Source organism: Notechis scutatus, chromosome 3 (genome assembly GCF_049901735.1).
Source record: "Notechis scutatus isolate UNSWTSFEM ecotype Mainland chromosome 3, rNotScu1.2, whole genome shotgun sequence".
Lineage (NCBI taxonomy): Eukaryota > Metazoa > Chordata > Lepidosauria > Squamata > Elapidae > Notechis > Notechis scutatus.
In genome coordinates this window covers 80,296,786-80,317,621 of record NC_142011.1, presented here as the reverse complement: position 1 = coordinate 80,317,621, position 20,836 = coordinate 80,296,786, and the positions used below count along the sequence as shown (strand labels likewise).

The 20,836-nt window shown below is 35.9% G+C and overlaps 1 protein-coding gene across 1 annotated transcript in view; it reads left to right on the top strand.

Moving 5' to 3' along the window:
- The window catches only part of COL24A1 (collagen type XXIV alpha 1 chain), a 145,863-nt gene that overhangs the window by 62,915 nt on the left and 62,112 nt on the right, over positions 1 to 20,836 (top strand). Inside the window, exons 20-30 of the mRNA XM_087960561.1 lie at positions 3,183 to 3,236; positions 5,611 to 5,655; positions 8,379 to 8,432; positions 9,262 to 9,306; positions 13,953 to 14,006; positions 14,708 to 14,761; positions 15,574 to 15,627; positions 16,460 to 16,513; positions 18,798 to 18,851; positions 19,292 to 19,336; positions 19,434 to 19,478. Of these exons, the coding sequence (XP_087816687.1) occupies positions 3,183 to 3,236; positions 5,611 to 5,655; positions 8,379 to 8,432; positions 9,262 to 9,306; positions 13,953 to 14,006; positions 14,708 to 14,761; positions 15,574 to 15,627; positions 16,460 to 16,513; positions 18,798 to 18,851; positions 19,292 to 19,336; positions 19,434 to 19,478 (558 nt within the window). The remainder of the gene's footprint in view (positions 1 to 3,182; positions 3,237 to 5,610; positions 5,656 to 8,378; positions 8,433 to 9,261; positions 9,307 to 13,952; positions 14,007 to 14,707; positions 14,762 to 15,573; positions 15,628 to 16,459; positions 16,514 to 18,797; positions 18,852 to 19,291; positions 19,337 to 19,433; positions 19,479 to 20,836) is intronic.

Genomic DNA, 20,836 nt, shown 5'->3' with positions numbered 1-20,836 from the left:
TCTAAGCACGTTACAGAGTCAGCATATTGCCCCCAACAATCTATGTTCTCATAGATAGGAAGGATGGAAAGCTGAGTCAACCTTGAGTCTGGTGAGATTTGAATTGTCAAATTGTAGGCAGTCAGCAGAAGTAGCCTGCAGAACTGCATTCTAGCCACTATGCCACCGTGGCTCAGTGAAAGAAGGGCAAATGGTGAAAGAAGGGCAATTGAGGGATAAACGAAAAGCAATGCTAACAGTATCTAGTTCCACTTTGGCATAAAGCCAGCTGGAAAATATTGGACCATCCATTTTCTCTCAGTCCTAGAAAGATAATTTTTTAAAAAAGTCCTGTGTGATATATCCCAAGCAGGGAATTTCATTTTATTCCTATTTTAAAAATATCAGAAAAGAAGAAAAGCAACCTATCCAATAATTACAAAGCATTCTATAAATAATGCAACTGTCATTTTTCGTGACACCTATGCAATACATCTTACACACACACACACACACACACACACACACACATGTATGGTATTCAGCTTTGTTCGGGTATTTTCCCATGTCATTATAGTTGTGCTTTTAAAGTTGTAGCAACATTTTGGCAGAATCTCATCTGCCATCATCAGGCTTGTGTATTGTGTTCATCTGATCAACACACCACATGAACACAATACACAAGCCTGATGATGGCAGATGAGATTCTGCCGAATCTCAACTTTAAAAGGACAACTATAATGACGTGAAAATACCCAAACAAAGCTGAATACCATACATATAAATACCCGTGAAAACTTAAGAAAACAAATATATATATATATGTTTTCTGAGGTTCTCATGGTATTTGTATGTGGATCTTTGGTTATTCAGATTTTCTCCCACATAAGATTGGAAGTATCTAGCAAGTTTATGAAGTCTCATTCATCATCTTCAGGCTTGTGTCTTGGCTCTGTGCTTCTCAGAGTGCACTCTGAGAAGCACAGAGCCGAAGACACAAGCCTGAAGATGATGAATGAGACTTCATCGAACGCTGCCTAGATACTTCCAATCTTACGCGGGAGAAAACCCGAATAACCAAAGATCCATACACACACACACACACACACACACACACACACACACACACATATATATACATACACATACATACATACAGGGGTGGGATTCAAATTTTTTAACAACCGGTTCTGTGGGCGTGGCTTAGGTGGTGGGCGTGGCTTGGTGGTCATGTTATTGGCTGGGCGTCGCCAACTTAATATCACTCACATTGAGGCACACATCTCCTTGCCTAGCCTCTCGTGACTGTGGGGATGCTGCAACAGTTGTAAGTGTGAAAAATGGTCATAAGTCACTTTTTTCAGTGCCATTGTAACTTTGAATGCACTCCACACAAGCAAAGTACCAGCAAAGGAGGGGAAAAAAACTCCAGAGAAGTTCCTGAGACAGGAAGGCTAGTCCTGCCAAGAATGTAATAAGGGTTAACGGAGAGGCAGTTTCTGTAAGCAACACCAGAATGTTTCCTTCCTGCCTTCCTTACAGGATTAGGCCAGTAATTTTTTCTAACAACCAGTTCTCCGAACTGCTTAGAATGTTAACAACCGGTTCTAGCGAATAGGTGCGAACTGGTAGAATCCCACCCCTACATACACACACACACACACACACACACACACACGGATTGAGACTGATAGAAAAGTGCTAGAAATAAAATATATTTGATCTAAAATCTTGTTAAATAATCTCCACTAAAATACAGATTTAGTGACTGTATGGGTACCAATCAAGAACAGAAAGATGCTTCTAGCTTTGAAATTCTGTGAAATGACTGTTGATTTTCTTTCCAAATTATTTCTTTCTACAAATGAGCCATACAGTATAATGCTCCCCATTAACTTTGTAATAGAACCAATAAAGTTTCTAATGTAAATGGACAGAAGAAGTGATTTGATTTTTCCATTTTATAATATCCAAACATTGAGTCAATACACTCTGAGTTGTATAAAAACTATTTAAATCTCTGCTAGAGCCAAAAGACCCATCCACAGATGAGATGCTGTCTACATTGCTTGGATTATGCTGTAATCTGAGTTTCCATGTCTGCTCTGTGGTGAGCATTTAATTTAATTTAATTAGTTCATGCCACTACTGTCACAGAGAGATACATTTGGAGGAGGCTACATTTTATGAGAACATTTCACGGAGGTAGCAGTTAAGTTATTTAGACATTTATTAAAATAAGCCTTGCAAAGTAGAAAGAATAAAGGATAACTCCTTGATTAAGTGAAAAAAACAATCCATTTCAGCTGATTAATACAGAAGTATTTTTCGTCAGCTTCAGTGATTATAAAAATGCATGTAAATCATGTGACTCTGGAAAATGGGAACCCCAGAATATTTTATGGCCCTTTTGACAAGCTTATATACAGGTCAGGAAAACACAATATGGACAGAACATAGTGAAACAGACTGGTTCCAGGTTGGCAAAGAGGTGGGACAAAGTTGTATACTTTCCTCTTTTTTAGATTATATCCATCCATCCATCTATAATTTTTATTAAAGTTTTTTTCCATAGAGTAAAAACAATACAAATTTTAAGATAAGAAAAATAGAAAACAGTCATAGAAAAGTGAAAAAGAAATAAAATAAAGAAAATTCAATTCCATTTAAGCTTAACTTTTACATGATGCATCTGTGATTGCTGAGCTCACTTTTTGTGATATACACTATTGACTGCAAATGTTATTGCTGGAGTGCTGCTAGTGGGAGATGATGATTAATCCTTTATCTGTTGCTGTTTTATGATCAGAATCCACCCTTTGCAGCTGCTTTCCCACCTGCAATGTGAAAAATAAAAATTAATGCATATGCCTAATCCAAGATTAATGGTTTCAGCAGGAAATGATTACAATTTACTCTCCATTTAAGTAGTTTTCCCTTGTGAGCTTTTAACACATAATTGGAATGCAGGTGTACATAACTCTATGCATATTATACTTTTTACAGAGAAGCCCAAATGGGTATTGATTTAATAGTTAAGGCTTCCTAAGAGAAACAATTATAACATAAAGTAGGGAAATATAAATTATATTTCATAAAGTGGGGTAATATCAAGTTATATTTCTTACCATTAATCCTCATACTCCTCTATGCTTTCTTCAGTAGCATGTCTGTTCATTAATCTTATGATTTATGTTATTTAGGGGTTTCTAGGTGACAGAGGTCCTCTCGGTCCATCTGGTCCCAAAGGAGTTGAGGTAAGGTGATTGTTCTCTCAAAAGCACATTTGTTTTTAGAGCTGGGATCTAGTCCTGTGCGGTTGATCTTATTTTTAACTTGCAAAATTACTAAATTTCTCTCTGGCAGATGTGAAGTATAAACGGTGGCCCATCAATAACTTACTTGTTTTGGTGGCGCCTGTACAATGTTAAATGAACCAAATCTGGTATTTTACACACACTAGGAGGGACTATGTTTTGCATTCTGAAGAAGAAATATATTAATGTATAAATTAAATAAAAGATGTGTTGTTGAGTGCATATTTTAATGTCCATCTATTAAGAGATAATTTATCTGAAAAAGGAGGCATCTTTTCTTTTAAAACTGAATCCATAATAGTTTACCTAAAGCATCCTAAAGAAATCCAATTTACAATTTATTTATTATTTATTTATTTATTTATTTGATTTGCCAATTGTTTACAAGATAATAAGTATAAGTGTATACATAGTTGTGAATACATGAAATGGGTACATATAAGAAAAATAAAAGAATAAGAGAAACAATAGGACAGGGACGGTAGGCACGTTGGTGCGCTTATGCACGCCCCTACAGACCTCTTAGGAAAGGGGTGAGGTCAATAGTAGACAGTCTAAGGTTAAAGTTTTTGGGGTTTGGGGAAGAAACTACAGAGTCGGGTAGAGTATTCCAGACATTGACCACTCTATTGCTGAAGTCGTATTTCCTGCAATCAAGTTTGGTGCGGTTTACTTTGAGTTTGTATCTATTGTGTGCTCTTGTGTTGTTATGGTTGAAGCTGAAGTATTCACTGACAGGTAGGACATTGCAGTGTATGATTTTATATACCATGCTTAAGTCAGACCGAAGACAGCGTAATTCAAGGTTTTCTAGTTCTAGAATTTCAAGTCTGGTGGCATAAGGTATTCTACAACAGTAGAGGAGTGGAGAACTCTTCTTGTGAAATATTTCTGGACTTTCTCAATTGTGCTAATATCAGATACGTAATGTGGGTTCCAGACTGATGAACTGTATTCGAGTATTGGTCTAGCAAATGTTTTGTATGCTCTGGTTAGTAGTGTGATATTACCAGAGAAAAAGCTACGTAGGATTAGGTTAACAACTCTTAATGCCTTTTTGGCTATGTAGTTGCAGTGGGCTCTAGCACTTAGATCATTAGAGGTGAGTATTCCAAGGTCCTTTACAGAGCTTGGGTCATCAACAAGTTCTTGACTATTCAGCTTGTATTTTATTTTCTGTTTTTTTTTTTGCCAATATGTAAGACAGAGCATTTATTTGTTGAGATTTGAAGTTGCCATTTGTTTGACCATTCTGATACATAGTCAAGATCTTTTTGTAGGGTAGCAGTATTGTCTGTGGTATTGAACAGCTTTACATCATCAGCGAAGAGAACGCAATTGCTCTTGATATGATCACAGAGGTCGTTTATGTAGAGTATGAAGAGAGTTGGTCCTAGAACACTGCCTTGGGGACACCACTATTGACAGGTACTGGATTTGATAGGACGCTCCCGATTTTGACCATTTGTTGTCTGTTTGACAGGAATGCTTCTATCCAGTTATTCAGTTGTCCAGAGATACCATAGGATTTTATTTTTAGGAGTAGTTTGTCGTGTACCACTGAATCAAAGACTTTACAGAAGTCTATGTAGATTGTGTCTATTGCTTTGCCCTGGTCGAGTTGTGTCGTCCATATGTTTTTGCAGTGTAAGAGTTGTAGATTACAGAATAGTTTTTTTCTGAAACCAAATTGTTTATTGGAGAGTAGGTTATTTGTCTCTAAGTGGAGGATGATGGATTGGTTAATAATAGATTCCATGACTTTACAGGTGACGCAGCATAAGGAGATTGGCCTGTAATTTTCAACTAGGCTTGGGTCTCCCTTTTTGAAGATGGGGATGACTGTGGCTTGTGACCATAGGTTAGGCAAGGAGCTGGTCCTGAAAGATTTTTCAAAGATTATGCTTAGAGGTTTGGCTATGGCAGTGGATAGCTTTCTTAAGAAGTAGGCACATATTCCATCCGGTCCAATAGATAGAGATGGTTTTAGATTGCGTAGTGATTTTATTAAAGTTTAACAATTAATTAAAGTTTAATTGAGTAGATTTAGACATGTAGTATTATGTCCCTGAATTAGTAACTATTGATGCCCAAAGCAATATTACATGTCTATACTCAGAAATAAATCTTACTGAGTCCAGTGAGATTTACTCCTATATACCGTAAATATATGCTTATGAGTTCATCATTATTCTGTAAATTCTTAAGTTTAAGTATATACATAGTCCCATTAAGATGTTCAATGTTACATTATAAAGATATCTGCAGGAAATGCAATATGCAAGAATAAATTATTGCCCTTCTTTTGCTTTAGGGAGAAGAAGGACCTGTCGGGCCAAGTGGAGTAACTGGACCAAGGGTAAATACTGAAAAGGATGGAAGGCTGAGTGAACCTTGAGCTGGTCAGGATCGAACTCCTGGCAGTGAGCAGAGTCAGCCTGAAATATTGCAGTCTAATCACTGCAACCACCACAGCTCAATTTAATTGTAAAGTTACAGTAACAAAATCTTACAAGTCTAAAATTTCATTCCTTCCCATCATCTTTAGAGCCCAATAAATTAGGGAGGGTCCCTTCTGAGACATTTGTCACATATCCACAGTCCTGCAACAGGCTAAGCTGACCCTTATCTGACCACTTCCCTCATCTCTCATTCAATATACCATAACAGTACTTTTATCTCACATTATAGGAGGCATGTAATTTTTTGTTGTTCCAAAAATGTTTGTGCATGCAGGAAGTTTAAAAATTAAACACAACACCAATGCATTTCGGATCTTGTTACTGTTGTAAAGTTAATGTCTGAGTTTTTTGTAAAGTACTTTTTGAAGTCCTTCCTTCAAACTGATATCAAATCAATTTGTCCTGGTTTTTCTTTTTTTAAAATATATCGGTTGTTTTTGCAGGACTTGATGTTATGCTTAACTTCCATAATTTCTCGCTTCATAATCTTAGAAATTGGAACTGCTGGTATTTGTAGTCTAAATTATTCACAGGAAATTATAGTCCGTTGTAGAATAGAATAGAATATGACTATACATTTCACTGATTTTACTTTTATTTACTGTACTAAATTTATTCAGTCCAGTTTTCCTCTTAGGATGTTCTACCTTTCTATGTACATTTTGTAAAAATATTATGTATTCCTGATAACCCCCTCTCCTATTGTTTTCACATTCATTAATGTTTCAAAAAGCATATCATTTATAGATAACTACCCCAATTGAATTAATTATCAATATTCTTCTCAATATTCTTCCCTTCCTCAGCCTCCTATGGCTGAAATGCTCTCAGCTGGAACTCAGGTTCTTTCTCAAAGAAAGTTGTGTGGTTTAATTTATTCCGAAGGTATATAAATTATTTGTACTGTAGAATTTAGGGGTCACTGCATAGAATTACTTATTTTTCTTACATGTATTTTTCTCAATATTTTATAAAACTAAATAATAGGTGTTTTTCTTATTTGACATTACCTTTCTCCGCTCATTTATATTGTTACATCTTAAATGATTCTAAATACTTAGTGGTATTAAAAGAAAAATAGATAATTCATCACAGAGGGATATTCTCAAGGACACAAAATGAATTTCAATCCAGGTTTAAAACATTCACATTTTACTATATATTCCTATTTGGGGCTTCTATCAGGTTAAAAAAATGGACTACAGTTAATCTGTGTGGACTACATACAATATAGACTACAGTTAATCTGTATTCTTGGCATCTCCAAATGTGACTAAGAAGGATTGCCTATTAAAATGTTTCATTTTTTACAGTTAATGTAAAACAATTTGTATTTTTGAAAAATGAATGAATTTGAGACATGCAAAGCAGTAGCTGAAGCAGAATTTGATTTATTGTAATGAATTTCTGTTCACTTATGAAGCTGGAAAGAAGTTTGATGCCTTCACTGCTTTGCCTTCAATCAGCCCTATTTTCAGATTAATAGTAGTTTTATTTTTGGAAATTCTTAGTCCATTTATGTGCATCTGTTCCCATTGTCAGTTAAATGAACAGAATGTCTTAAGAAGAATGTAAAACAAAAAGTTCAATGTTTTAAAATAAATTCTACCCATTTACCTTTGAAAGGCTAACAAATAACTTGAGTGAATTTTTTGTTTTCCTTTCATATCCGATAGACTGAGAAAGACCACTACTTTCAATTTTTTTAAAAAAAAATCTAGTTTTGAAATCATTTTATCTATTTTTAATTAAGGCTAGTAAAGTGCAAGATTTGAAATGCTGAGAAAGAGAAAGAGACAAAGCAAGAATGAATCCAAAGATAGTTGTATAAACTCGAGATTATTCAACATTTAAGAGCATATTATCCAATGTCTTCATTTTGTGTTGCCAGAAATTTCCTTTGATTGGCTCATATACTTCTTCAGCCTTATCCAAAACATATTTTGAAATCTTATATCACTGCAGATTTGTTCCAAACATTAATGCTTAGAACAATTGTAAAAAGTATTATTTTTAAAAAATGTTAATGAGTAATTATTATAGGTTTATTACTAGGCAGTGTCTTTTTGGTAGCATCAAGAGGATAAAGCAATCACAACATAGTGTACATTATAAAACACAAAAACAATGTCATTCACAACAGATTTTCTATAAGAACAGTACTTTATAAACCAACATGAAGAGTAACTGCAATTATTTCTATTAAGATAGGCCAAGATAGGTAGAATAGACTCTTGAGTAAGATTTTTTTTTTTACAGAGAACCAATTAGGTCTTTTTCTGAGAAATGATATTCCTTTTGAAATTCTTGCCCTACACACACAAATGCATACTCAGTCCTTGCATTTCAGCAGTTAAAAATGTCAAAAAACAAAACAAACAAACCATCATGGGAGAAGAATGAACAGGTTTTCCACTTAAAACATATAACTGCAATTTTTCTCTAGATGTTTTTGTTGAAAGAAAAAGCAAAGGAATTTTATATATACAGATAGCATATATTTTATCCCACAGTCACTCTTACTAGTTGTATCAAGCATAATGCAACTCTAATTGTCAGTGATTCAATGAAATCTTCATTTAAGAACTTCAAAAAATGGGACTCCTTTGTTTTAATATAGGGGAAACCTGGAAGGAAAGGTTTTGCAGGTGAACCAGGATTAGAAGGCCTGAAGGTAAGACATTTGGTCTTGTTAAATTAAAAATAGTCATAATTTGAATTTTATCAAATATTTGTCAAATTTAGAAATCACCCATCTCCCTCACAGAGGGACTCTGAGTAATGTACGAGTAAATGGTTTGTTTGTGCATAGTTGTAGAGGAAGGCAGAGATAATACTGGTGAAGGAATGCAAGAATTGTTAGCAGATAAAAGACAATAAATGACATTTAAGCTCTTCAGGGAAAGGGGAGACTGTGAAATAGATTTAAGTTAATATGTTATGTGGAAAGACTTTAGAAAAGCAAATAATCTTTTTCTAATTGTTGGTAAAAGTTCAGGAATACAGAAAACAGTATAATCCAAGGGTGGGCTGCTGGGGGTTCGCAGGGGTTCGGGAGAGCCCCTAGCTAAGATTCTGTGCAGTTCAGAGAACCCCCAAATCCCACTCCTAGCTCCCACTCCCTGCCTACCCCTCCCCTCCCAGGAGTCCCCACAGGGCCATTTTGGATGCAAGTAAGTGCAGGATATGTGCAGAGGCTCAGGAAGTCCAGAAATGAGCCCGTTTCTGGCTTCCAGAGAGTCTCTGGAGCTCAGGAAGGCCATTTTTGCCCTCCTGGAGGCTCGAAGAAAGCCTCTGGAGCCCGAGGAGGGCTAAAATGCCCCCCCGGCGGTGGTGCAGGAGGCCGATTAGGCCATGCCCACCATGGCCACGCCCACCCAGCAACCAGGCAGAGAACCCTTATCTAAAATTTTTGAGACCCACCCCTGGTATAAACCATATATAGTAGGAAAATATTTAAATTTCTGTATTTAAAGTAAAGTCTTATATTTTTAAAACAACAGGGAGAAACAGGAGACCAAGGAGTTCTTGGGAAAACCGGTGAAACAGTAAGAGTATACTATTTTCTATTTCTAAATGGAGGCATTTTCATTCTTCTATAATTGCTTAGTTACGATGTGCTATGAATTTAATTGAGGCTTGATATTCCTATCAAAATTCAGCTGCAACTGATAAAATGAATCTTTGTGGAATTCCATATCCTCCCCAGTAATATTCAAACTCTGCTTAATATTCACAGATAAGAAATTAGACTTAATATAATTTGCACTACTGGTACAAAGTGAGAGAAAGAAATGCATATTTGTAACCCCAGTGGAAATTCTATGTTGTGGATGGAACACTCTTTTTATATTGGTTTAGTTTCCTTCATTGTATCTATCACCCTATTCAGTGAAATACATTTTTCGCCATAGAAATTATAACACAATTTTTACATCTTACATCTTTGCATATATATTTCCATTTTTAAAGTCCCATAATACTCTTTTGTCTTTCATTTTGTCTTGAGATGCAAAATCTAACTAGAAATAAAAATACAGAGGCATATATTGTAAGATTATAGAAACACTGATGAGGAAATCAGAGGTGGTATTCAGCAGTTCTGACCAGTTCTGGAGAATCGGTAGCGGAAATTTTGAGTAGTTTGGAGAACCGGCAAATACCACCTCTGACTGGCCCTGCTCCCATCTATTCTCTGCCTCCTGAGTCCCAGCCGATGGGCTGGACCTTGTTTTGTTGCCCTGCACAGGAGAACAGAGCTGGAAAGCAGGCTAGTGGTGTGGGGAGGGAATGGGATTTTGCAGTAACCTTCCCCAGGAGTGGGGTGGGAATGGAGATTTTACAGTAACATTCCCCTGCCACACCACGCCACCAAGCCACGCCCACAGAACCGGTAGTAAAAAATGTTGGATCCCACCACTGGTGGAAACTGACATTGAAATCATACATAGTAACTCATAGTTTTCATTTATATAAAGCAGGGGTCTTCAAACTTGACAGCTTTAAGACTTGTGGATTTCAACTCCCAGAATTCCTCCTCCAGTCATGTTAGCTCAGGAATTATTGGAGTTGAAGTCCGCAAGTCTTAAACTTGCCAAGTTTGAAGTCCCTTGATATAAAGCTTTTGGCATTGCTTAATTGGTTAGCCTCAGGTTTCAGAGTGCAGGTGTAAATTATCTTCTTGGAATGCTCATTTTTATTTGAATGAACATGGGGTTTCTTTTTCCCTCTCTTTGCTTCATTATTTCTTACATTTATGCATTACCTAGAATGTATGCATTTCTTACTATTCCTCTGTGCTGTATATCTGCATATTCGTGAGGCATTGAAGATCTTAGGTACGAATGCTCACTACATTCATTCAGATGATGGATTTGTAGTGTACCCAAAAGGAATGCATCCCACTTATATTATTAGTCCTTTTTTTTCTTAGAGAGAGAGAAAAAAACCTTTTTCCTGAAAAGTTACTATTGTAAATGGCTTTAGAATAAAGAGAAGAGGGTACCAAAACTAGAAATACTCTTTGTGGTATTAAACCAACATTAGCCTATGTTATTGAATGTAATACATTTTTGTTATGAAGTTGAATGACCTGGTTCATACCACATGTTAATTCAGCTAAGATTAAGTTAAAGGAATGCCTGGCCTGTCACCTTTATTCCAATCACCCCTCATGACTTTTCACTTTTCTGTTGTGAAAGATAGATTGCAAATTTGGTGTCCTCATTTTTGATCTTAATAAACTGGAATTTGATGTTTACAGAGTTTGTATTTTGCTAATTGGAAATGGCAGTCCCTCTGGATTTGAGTAGGACATTTAATCTTATTAAAGTAATGGTACTATGCAGAAGCAGGATAAGATGGCAGCACACAAATGCTGGTTAACCAGTTTGGTTGCCTTAGTACAGGGCTGTCAAGCTCCCGGCCCATGAGCTGGATGCGTGACGCGCTGACCATGTCCATGTGAGGGGGGAAAAAGTCCCGATATGTCACATGATGCCGCCGTAACGACACGAGTTTAACACCTTTGCCTTAGTATATTGTGCATAGGCACTCAATAAGTTGATAAATTATTCCAACAGTACCCCATAAGTAATTTTTACAATGAATGAAGATCTTAAAAGATGTCATCTTCATTAATACAGATCCCCAAGTAGCTTCTATATTTTTTAAAATATGCTTGCTAGATGTAATAAGGCCTGAGATAAAGTTAATAACAGGGCTGTGCAGCCATATAGATTCACACTCTACATATCTTTAAACCAAACATGTCTTTTTATTAGAGGTTTTTTGAAGAATTCCATAATTATTATTTGAGTACCCTCAAATTCTGAAGATCTGAATCAACTTTTCCACTTTGAAACCAGATTGCTAAGTATAATGGATTAGAAACCACTCATTCTGAAGATAGTTTTATTAAGGATTTATTATGTTCTTTTTAGTCTCTTTAGTATAAAGTATTTATTTAATGTTTATTAAATATTTAATAATTTGTTATTAGATTTTAATATTAATTTTAATATTAAATTTAATATTTATATATCGTGTCAATATTTATATTTGTGGTCTCCCTTTACCTCCTTTATTGAAGAAAAAATTATTATACATCTCATTTAAAGATAATAGTGGTCTTACTAATATCAGGAAGCATTTAGGTGAGTTTGGTAAAATTTAGTGTTCCTAAATAAAACACTTCTAGTTTTAATCTAGATTTGTCTAATCTCTCTTTTGCCTGACCTAAGAAACCATAGTTTGTGAAAACAAAGAGGGAATGATTTATTGCAAATCCTCTGCTCTTCATTTTTAGTCAAGAATTGCAAGAAATTTTAAATAACAATAACAAAACAAATACATAATTTCTCAGTTTGTTAATTCCTTATTTCTGATTTATATCTTCACAGCATTTTTGTGCATAAAATAGGTCCTATTTAGATATGAACTGTTACAGTTGGATCTTTCAGTGCCTGGACTACCACCATTAGTTCAAAATAAAAAGCTATTTGAAAATGAGTGATATATGATCAATAACCAATAATTTATAGGTTTTATTTGATGAAGCATGACCATTTTTTTAAAAAAATGTGCTTAGAAAATGTAGAACATGAAATCATGCTTTTATTTTGCTGAAATTCAAACACAATTATGTCAACAAGATAGATTTTTCAAAATGTGAGGATCCTTGTATTTGATATGAAGTAATTTGCATAATGTTTTCTCTAACTAAATCTAGTACTTAATCAAGTAATCAATTTACTTGATTTAAAAAATTGAGCAAGAGCCGAATTAAATTAGCAAGAAGGATCCAGAATAAGAACTCCATAGAGAAGTATGTAAAACAATATCTGTTGACTCAGACGGGGAAAGAACTAATCCATTTTTTTCTTCAGCAGACAATCCAAACTAATTCTGATTTATTTCATTTATGGAAGAAGGCTAGTATTAGTGAATATTTTCAGGCTCAGAGCACCTTACAATAATGTAATATTTTAAGGTTTGACTTCGTTATCTCCCTTCTATTTAATAATATCAGATTCACATATGTGATTTTATTCTGGGTGATTCCAAATGAAAAGCTGATTCTGGATGAAAGGATTACAGAATCCTTTGTCCATCATTCTATTCTCTTTTTGTGAAATGTATTCAAGGTTAGTAATGTTGCCAGTAGGATAACTTTACAGTTTGGTTATTTAATACATGAAAAATCTCAATCCTTTTCTTGGAAGATTTTGTAGAAATTATGCATTTGACTATAATTCCTTCTTGTGTGAAACTTATTCATATGGTAATTATTCCTCATAATTCCTTGAGGAATAATATATTCAAGATTCTTCTAATTGGATTATTGACTTTCCAGCATGCTGGCTGAAGAGTTATTGAAGCTATAATTCATACATCTGACATCTGTTGGCGTAAGAAGGGCTATTTGCAGCTCACTGATCTCCTGCCATAAAATAGAAGGACAGAGTTCATTATTTAGGACAGGGGTCCCCCAAACTTGGCAACTTTAAGACTTGTGGACTTCAACTCCCAGAATTCCTCAGCCAGTTCTGAGATGAAATCCACAAGTCTTAAAGTTACCAAGTTTGAAGACCTCTGATTTAGGATATTGACTTAGGAAAAGCTGTTTTCCAGTTTCATATATTCACACTTTTCTTTCTTCATGCCTCAGGGATCCTAAATTTTATCTGTTTCTTTGTTATGACAATGTTGTTAAGATTTTTGCAAAAGCGACTTCAGTTTCATATGTAGTTCCTTCATATAACTAAGAAGTGGAATATATGGTATACAATAAATTGTGAACATTTTATACAGATTGCCTAAAGATATTTCCATATATTTCATAGAATTTGACTGGACTCATGTGCAAATGCCATGTAAATAAAGCTGCTGAGATTCATTATAAAATCCCTAGAGGCGTAATGGTTAAAGTGCAGTATTGCAGGCAAACTTGTCCATGTCCTGGAGTTCAATCCTGACAGGACACAAGGTTGACTCAATCTTCCATCCTTCTGAGGTCGGTAAACTGAGGATCCAGATTGTTGGATATATGCAATAATGCTTACATTATAAACTGCCCAGAGAGTGCTATAAAGCACTATGGGTGGTGTATAAGCCTAAATGCTATTGCTATAATCATTGATTATAAATGACAAGTTACCAGATTATTTGCTTTTTCATGTCTTCTGCTCTTTAGGGACCTATTGGCTCACCTGGTGAAATTGGATTATCTGGGGGACCTGGTGAGAAGGTATACTATAAGATGCTAGCTGATAATTAATGTAACAAGAGCAGCACAAGTAATATATACTATACAGTGCATTACAACTAGTGTTCTCTACATCTGTATTGGAATTTAATCATGCAAAAGAGTAAAAGTTACTCCATGTTGCTTTCAAAAAAATGTTAACTAATAGTAAAACAGCAGCAGAATTTTTTAAAATGGGATGAATATTTTCCAAGCAGTGGATTGATAGAATCTGTCAGCAAATAATACAGTTGGCTTGAAAGTCATACAGTCTATTAGCATCCACATTTTTATGACAACCAATGGTATTATTTTCATGGGGAAGAGAGCATCCATCTTTTCCTTCCTGTGTTAATTAAAACCTGTTTTGAATCACACATTCATCCCAGAATAGGGGGGGAAACTCTAGCGATAAATCCATTAATGGAGACAGAGAAAAGGTTCATATGTAGGCGCAAATGTAGCTACTGAACTCTTACTTGTTTTATTTTCATTCCTGCAGAGGCTTAGAAATTAGCTTAAAACCAGGAGTTACCACTCACACCACTATACTAAATGTTTATTTAGGTATAGAAGTTGTATTTTCATTATTAAAAATGTTTCAAAACTGGATATGCAGTTTTACCATCAAAAATCAAATAAACTACTATAGTTATGAACAGTATGTATGTATGTGTGTATGTATGTGTTTATTTACTTTTAAGGGAGACAGAGGTAATCCAGGCCCAGTGGGCCCTCCTGGAGAAAAAGGTGTCATGGTAAGCAAATCCAGGGTTACATAAGAAACTATTGCCTAATTTATCTTACATTAACTTAAGTAGAAAGTATATACTTAAATAGTTACTGGAAAATTCCTGTCTTTACTAAGTATTTAAGGTAATGCTATTTACATGAAGAGACTTTTAGTCTGTAAGAAAAATGAGAAGCTATTACATCAATGATTGTAGCTATTGGGCTTAAAATTATTCATTTTTCTTAAAATATATTGAAACTCTGCATTATTTTTCAACAGTAGTTTTTTGCTTATCATGTTAACTCTGCATAAATTATGGTATTTTTAAAAAATATTATCAGCAAAAATGTAGCTTTGGTTAGTCGTAATTCACTGAAAATCAAGCAAAAATATCTATTTTGAAGACAGGACTTTGAAACTGTTCTGTTTGAGGAGGAAAGTATCTGAAAAAGATAGCTTGAAATAGTAATGGGGAGGTTATAAAATTCCCTGAAACATAATTTGGAAGTTAGATCAAAGGCATATTGTTTGACCTCAGAGATATATTTCTTCAGAACTAGTATTGTTACTATTTGAATTGAAAAGGAAAAATCCTCCCCCCCACCATAAAAATCAAATATGTACATATACAAATGCAAATACATATAAGCCTCTAAGAAAATCAATTGTCTGGGCTTCCCATTAAAAATTTTTTCACTAATAAAGTACATAAGAATTCTGTACACAGCTCTGAAACTGTAAATAAGAACATTTTTGAGGGCATTTATACAAGCTGAAACAAGTTTAAGTATACTATATATCCATGCATCAGCCATATTATATTTACTTCTATTTCAGGGATACCCAGGTCCACCAGGTGGCCCTGGTGATGTAGGGCCACAGGGACTACCTGTAAGTATAAAATATTATATTTTTGTGTACCTCCGCATGAGTCACATCTCCATTAACTTTTAAGCATAAGTTTATTAATAGGCAGTATAGAGAAAAATTATTCAACCAAAAGTAGGGAATATTAAAGGCAAGGATTCCAACCTTGGCAAGCTTTTATATCCAGTGAGTTCAAAATAAGATATTTAAACCAGGCTTAATTTCTCACTGAAATTGAGAAATTGATTGCAAGCTTTCCCTATAAGCTATAAAACTATTATAGGGGAAAGGAGGACTTTTTGGAACATTATGTATAGCAGCAGGAAAGAAGGATGAGTAATCATGAATCACTTCTCTTGCCATTGTGAAATCTCCACGTAATTCCCAGTGGATCTAGTCCAGTGATTTTTGGTTTTCTTGACAAAGAGGTCAGATACTGTAACAAATAAGACATGCACCTACCTGAGCACATGTCTGTTAATTAACCATTTAAAGGCCTATCTGTTAGAAAGTAATGCCATGACTGATATGTTATCTGTTTCAAGTTGCTAATATAATAATTTGTCTCTCATACAACTTTACTTTTCCATATCTGCAATGATGATGCAATTGATAGAGTATTGGACTGGGACTAGGGAAGATTAATTTTAAAACTGCTGAATGGCTGAAGGGAAATTTTAGTATACTTTAGAGAAAGCTTCAAAAAAGGGCAGTAAGGAGAAGAACGGGTGATAGTTTTCTAGTCTGGCCTTTGAGCTTTTTGCTTTTGGGAGGAAAGTTGGTAACAAAATATGATACAGAAAAATAGGCTTCTGCTCTATGATAACTATGTATTTCATTCTTATTTATTATTTAGGGCCCAACAGGAGCACGAGGACCTCCTGGACCACAGGGTTCTAAAGGTCAAAGAGTAAGTAGTATGTTTATAACCGCTAAAATATACTTATTTTGAGTGTGGATAGGTAGGTGGGTGGGTGGGTGGATGGATAGATAGATAGATAGATAGATAGATAGATAGATAGATAGATAGATAGATAGATAGATAGATAGATAGATAGATAGAAAAAAGTGCAAAGGAAAGAAAGGAAAAAAGGAAAAGGGGAGAAAAACAATGTTTAAATAAGTGACTTCTGATCTTCATCGCAACAAGTATAAACAAACCTATCATTTTTCCACTCCGTAAACAATTCATACACAGTTCACATCTTTCCAAAATCTATCTCTTATCCAGTCAAATCCATGAATAATTAACCTTCCTATCCAGATGTCGGCAAAAAGACCATAAGGGGGAATCACAGAATTTTATAAAGATATATCCCATTTTAATCCTGATCAAATCAATCAACTTTGTATTCCTTTTTTATACTTCTAATAATCTTGGTCCTTAATTCATTGAGATGCTCTCATGGAATTTGATCTCCCTTCAATTTTTCTTTCTCCTGTTTCAATGCTTTTTTTCAAGTTTTTAACATCCCTCATTTTTAAATCCAGTAAACTTATCCAGATATCTTGGCTTATTATTTATATTTCCATTTTGACCATCATATATGTCTTACAATCCAGACTTTCTTTTCTAGTATTTCTGCATCAGGTGGTTGTCATTTATCACATTCACCCTATCAGTCTTCCAAAATACTATCTTTCATATCTTTCATTTCTTTTAAAAAATATTTTGTAAATATTCCATCCATATCAGCAAGCATTGTTACTAGCATTGTAGCTATTAGTTTCTGACCCATTCTTCAAAAATCTCCTGAAATGTCTAGATCAGGGGTGTCAAACTCACGTGGCCCAGCTGCGTCACATGACATATCGGGACTTTTTTCCCCTTCACTAAACTGGGTATGGTCAAGGCATTACACATCTGGCCTACGGGTCGGGAGTTTGACAGCCCTGGTCTAGATGTTATAGCATTTTCTGTCATTTTATAGGAACCACAAAAAACAGGCTTGTCTCTTTTTTCCCCCCTTCTTTCTTTCTCCTGCTTTTAATTGTTATTCTCCTGTAGTACTTTATTTCTAAAATTGCAAAAACTCCAGGTTTTATAATTTATTTTCCAACAGACTAAGCAATTTATATTCCACAAAAATACTGTTTTATTATTTCCCAAACCTTTTAGCAAAGTCCTAATATTCCAAAATTATCTGGTCCCTGAATTCATTTGCAACTTTCTTAAATTAAGAAAGTTACTATACTTACTATATTTTTTGCCATTTATTTCAATTTCTTTAAATTCTTTAAGCTATTTGTATTGGAACAAGGATTAACTCACCAGATGGTTTTTCATACTTGTTGCTTTGAATTTCTCTTTCAACTTTAAATACATTTCAAAGATTTTTGAAATATATTAGGGTTAACTAATCTAGTTTTCTTTAAAGTGTGGTTGAGAGTTTAATAATTTCCTTCATCTTCTAGTGCTGAAACCCATGGGAAACCACTGTGCTATGGTCTCCTTGCAAGGAGTTGCTGTCCTGAGCACAATTGGGCAATCCCTCATCTTCTCCTTTATCTGGAGAGGTTCTGTTAGACTGTGTTTGTCACTTGGTCTGTCAGTCCTGGCCACATTTTGATTCCCATCCTGTGAAGTCATCTAGTTTGCCATTTCCTCACTCAGAAGTGAGAATAATTTCACTTCCAAATTGATCATTTGTGTATGACAAATCCCAATTCCCTTACAGAGTTAAGGTAGCTAACACTGTGGAAAATCAATCTCATTGGAGTGTACTTGTTGGAAAAACAAAAGATTTTGAGAAATAGTTTGAAGAATTAATTGTGAACTTGTAGAAGTGAATTGCAGTCTAGCAATTTCTAGCAAGGTGATTATGTCCATGGGTCAAATAGAAAAGTAATGGACAAGAAAAAAAGGAAAATAGTAGGGGTTGGCAAAAATTGCAAAGAGATAGATTTATCATATGCTTTGATTGAAAGGTGGTGATTGTGGATATTTATTATCTCTTACAATCCCCAATGGATTCTTGAATGCATGTGAGGGGAAAATGTGGTAAGTGATAGGAAAAAGTTTTTTACAAAATGTCCTCATTTGGATCCAATTAAATTCTGTGAATTACCATGGCAGCAGTTGCAGATTTTGTGCTATAATTTTGTCTTATTAATCCTTAGATTAATAACCGCATTAATCCTTAGACACATGAACACTTGCATCATTCCTAGCTGTTTTTTCTTTAATTTGTCAGGGACCACGAGGTCAAGATGGTCCTCTTGGAGAGCAAGGGACAGAAGGTATTAAGGTAAACTTAACTTTCTTATCTTTGCCCCAGAAAATGACCCATGATGCTGTTAGATGCATGAAGTACAGTACCATATAACCTCTCTGTTATTGGGAACTTGACTTTTTGTCTCTGTGTTATATATTATACCATTTCCTCCTTGATGTCTTATAGTGTCTACCTTGCGTCAACCAGACTAAGATATAGGCTGATTTCACTGTAATTTTGACCAAGTGATAGTTTATTTTTAGCGAGTTGTTTTGACATCTTTTTTCTAGGAAGTGGTATAAAAAGTAGTAATAAAGAAATAAATAGTACCTGCATTTGTGCTTATGGTTGATGACAGATTTTCCAATAATTTGCACTGAAAAGAACATCCCTAATTTGGAATTTAGAAGAAAAAATGTCATATGTTTGAATACAGTGTATATTAAAATAGCTTTATTGTTTCTTTTTCCTAGGGAGAAGTTGGTGACTCTGGGAAAAAAGGCATTCATGGACTCATTGTACGTTGTATTTTTTTTAGCATTCATATTTAAGGCATCAATTCTGATAATATTTTTGAAATAGAGTTGACACGTTACCTTCTTTGCGTTTGCACAGGGAAAAGCTGGAATCCCTGGAGAAAGAGGCAGTCCAGGACCACCAGTAAGTTCTTCATGCTTTGGTAGAAGATTCATTTTTTTATAATTCCATTCTGCTTCTAACATAATACATTGAGTTTATAGTAGTTGAGGTCACCTAACATGAGTTGGGGTTTAAAGTATCCTACAAATCAGAGGTGGTATCCAGCCAGTTCGCAACGGTTCTGGCGACCTGGTAGTAAGAATTTGGTGTGGGTCATGGAACTGGTAGAGACTTCTGGCTGGCCACACCCCCGAACCGGTTCCCTGGTCCCTGGTCGCTCAGTTGCCCCACTCACCTGATGCTTGCTCACGCGGCTTGCCTGGCCGCCGCTTGCTCCGCCCAGTCACTCCTCCCTTCCTATGTGGCACGCTGGGCCCTTCGTGGCTTGCCTAACCTGACTTCCTCACGTGGTAGCTGCATCCCAACTGAACAGCCCTGATCTGCCTGCCCCACTCACAGGTAAGCCTGCATTGCGCTAGGCCCTCGCCCACCCCCCAGGGCCTTTCCGGGCCTCCCCCCACTGCGCGGGGCCTTTCTGGGCGGGAGGAGGCCAAGGTGGGATGTCTTTTTCGGGCCAGTCCAGAGGGTGGGACAGCGGCAGCCACATTGCGGCTATGGGAAGCAGCCCCAGGATTCCTGGCCTCCCTTTCAGGGCACCCCCACCCGGCCATCTCAGCCCCAGCCCCAGCGCAGCAGAGAAAGCGAACGGAAAACCTTTCTGTTTGCTTTCTCCCTGCCTTTCGGGGCACCGCCGCCGCCCCCTCAGCCCCATCCCCAGCGCAGCAGAGAATGCAAATGGAAAACCTTTCCCTTTGCTTTTTCCCTGCCTTTTGGGGCGCCCCTGCCTGCCGCCATCCCCTCAGCCCATGTGCTTCGAAAGGGAGGGTGGATGGATGTTCTGGGGCTGCTGCTTTCTTCATTGTCCCACCGCTCACTGCTCTGGAGATTGCCCAATAAGTTCTTTCCAGAAAAGGTGTGTGTGTGTGAATCAAGGAAGAAAAGGAAGGAAGGAAGGGAGGGAGGAAGGGCAAGAAGGAAAGAACAAGAAAGGAAGAAAGAGCAGGAAAGAAAGAGGAAGGGAGAGAAAGAAATAAGTAGGAAAAAAGAAAGAGAAAGAAAGAAAAATAGGAAGAAAGAAAGGAAGAGGAAGGGAGAGAAAGAAAGAGAGAAAGAACAAGAAAGAAAGAGGAAGGGAGAGAAAGACAGAAAGAAAGAGGAAGGGGGAGAAAGAGAGAAAGAAAAAAGGAAGAGGGAGAGAGAGAAAACTCAGTGCTATTATTTTTAATTATTCCATTATATATTAATATATATTAATATTTTACACTGTCCCTACACCTAGAGTGATTTGATTGCCTTTCTTTTGCCCAGGTATTTTTCAG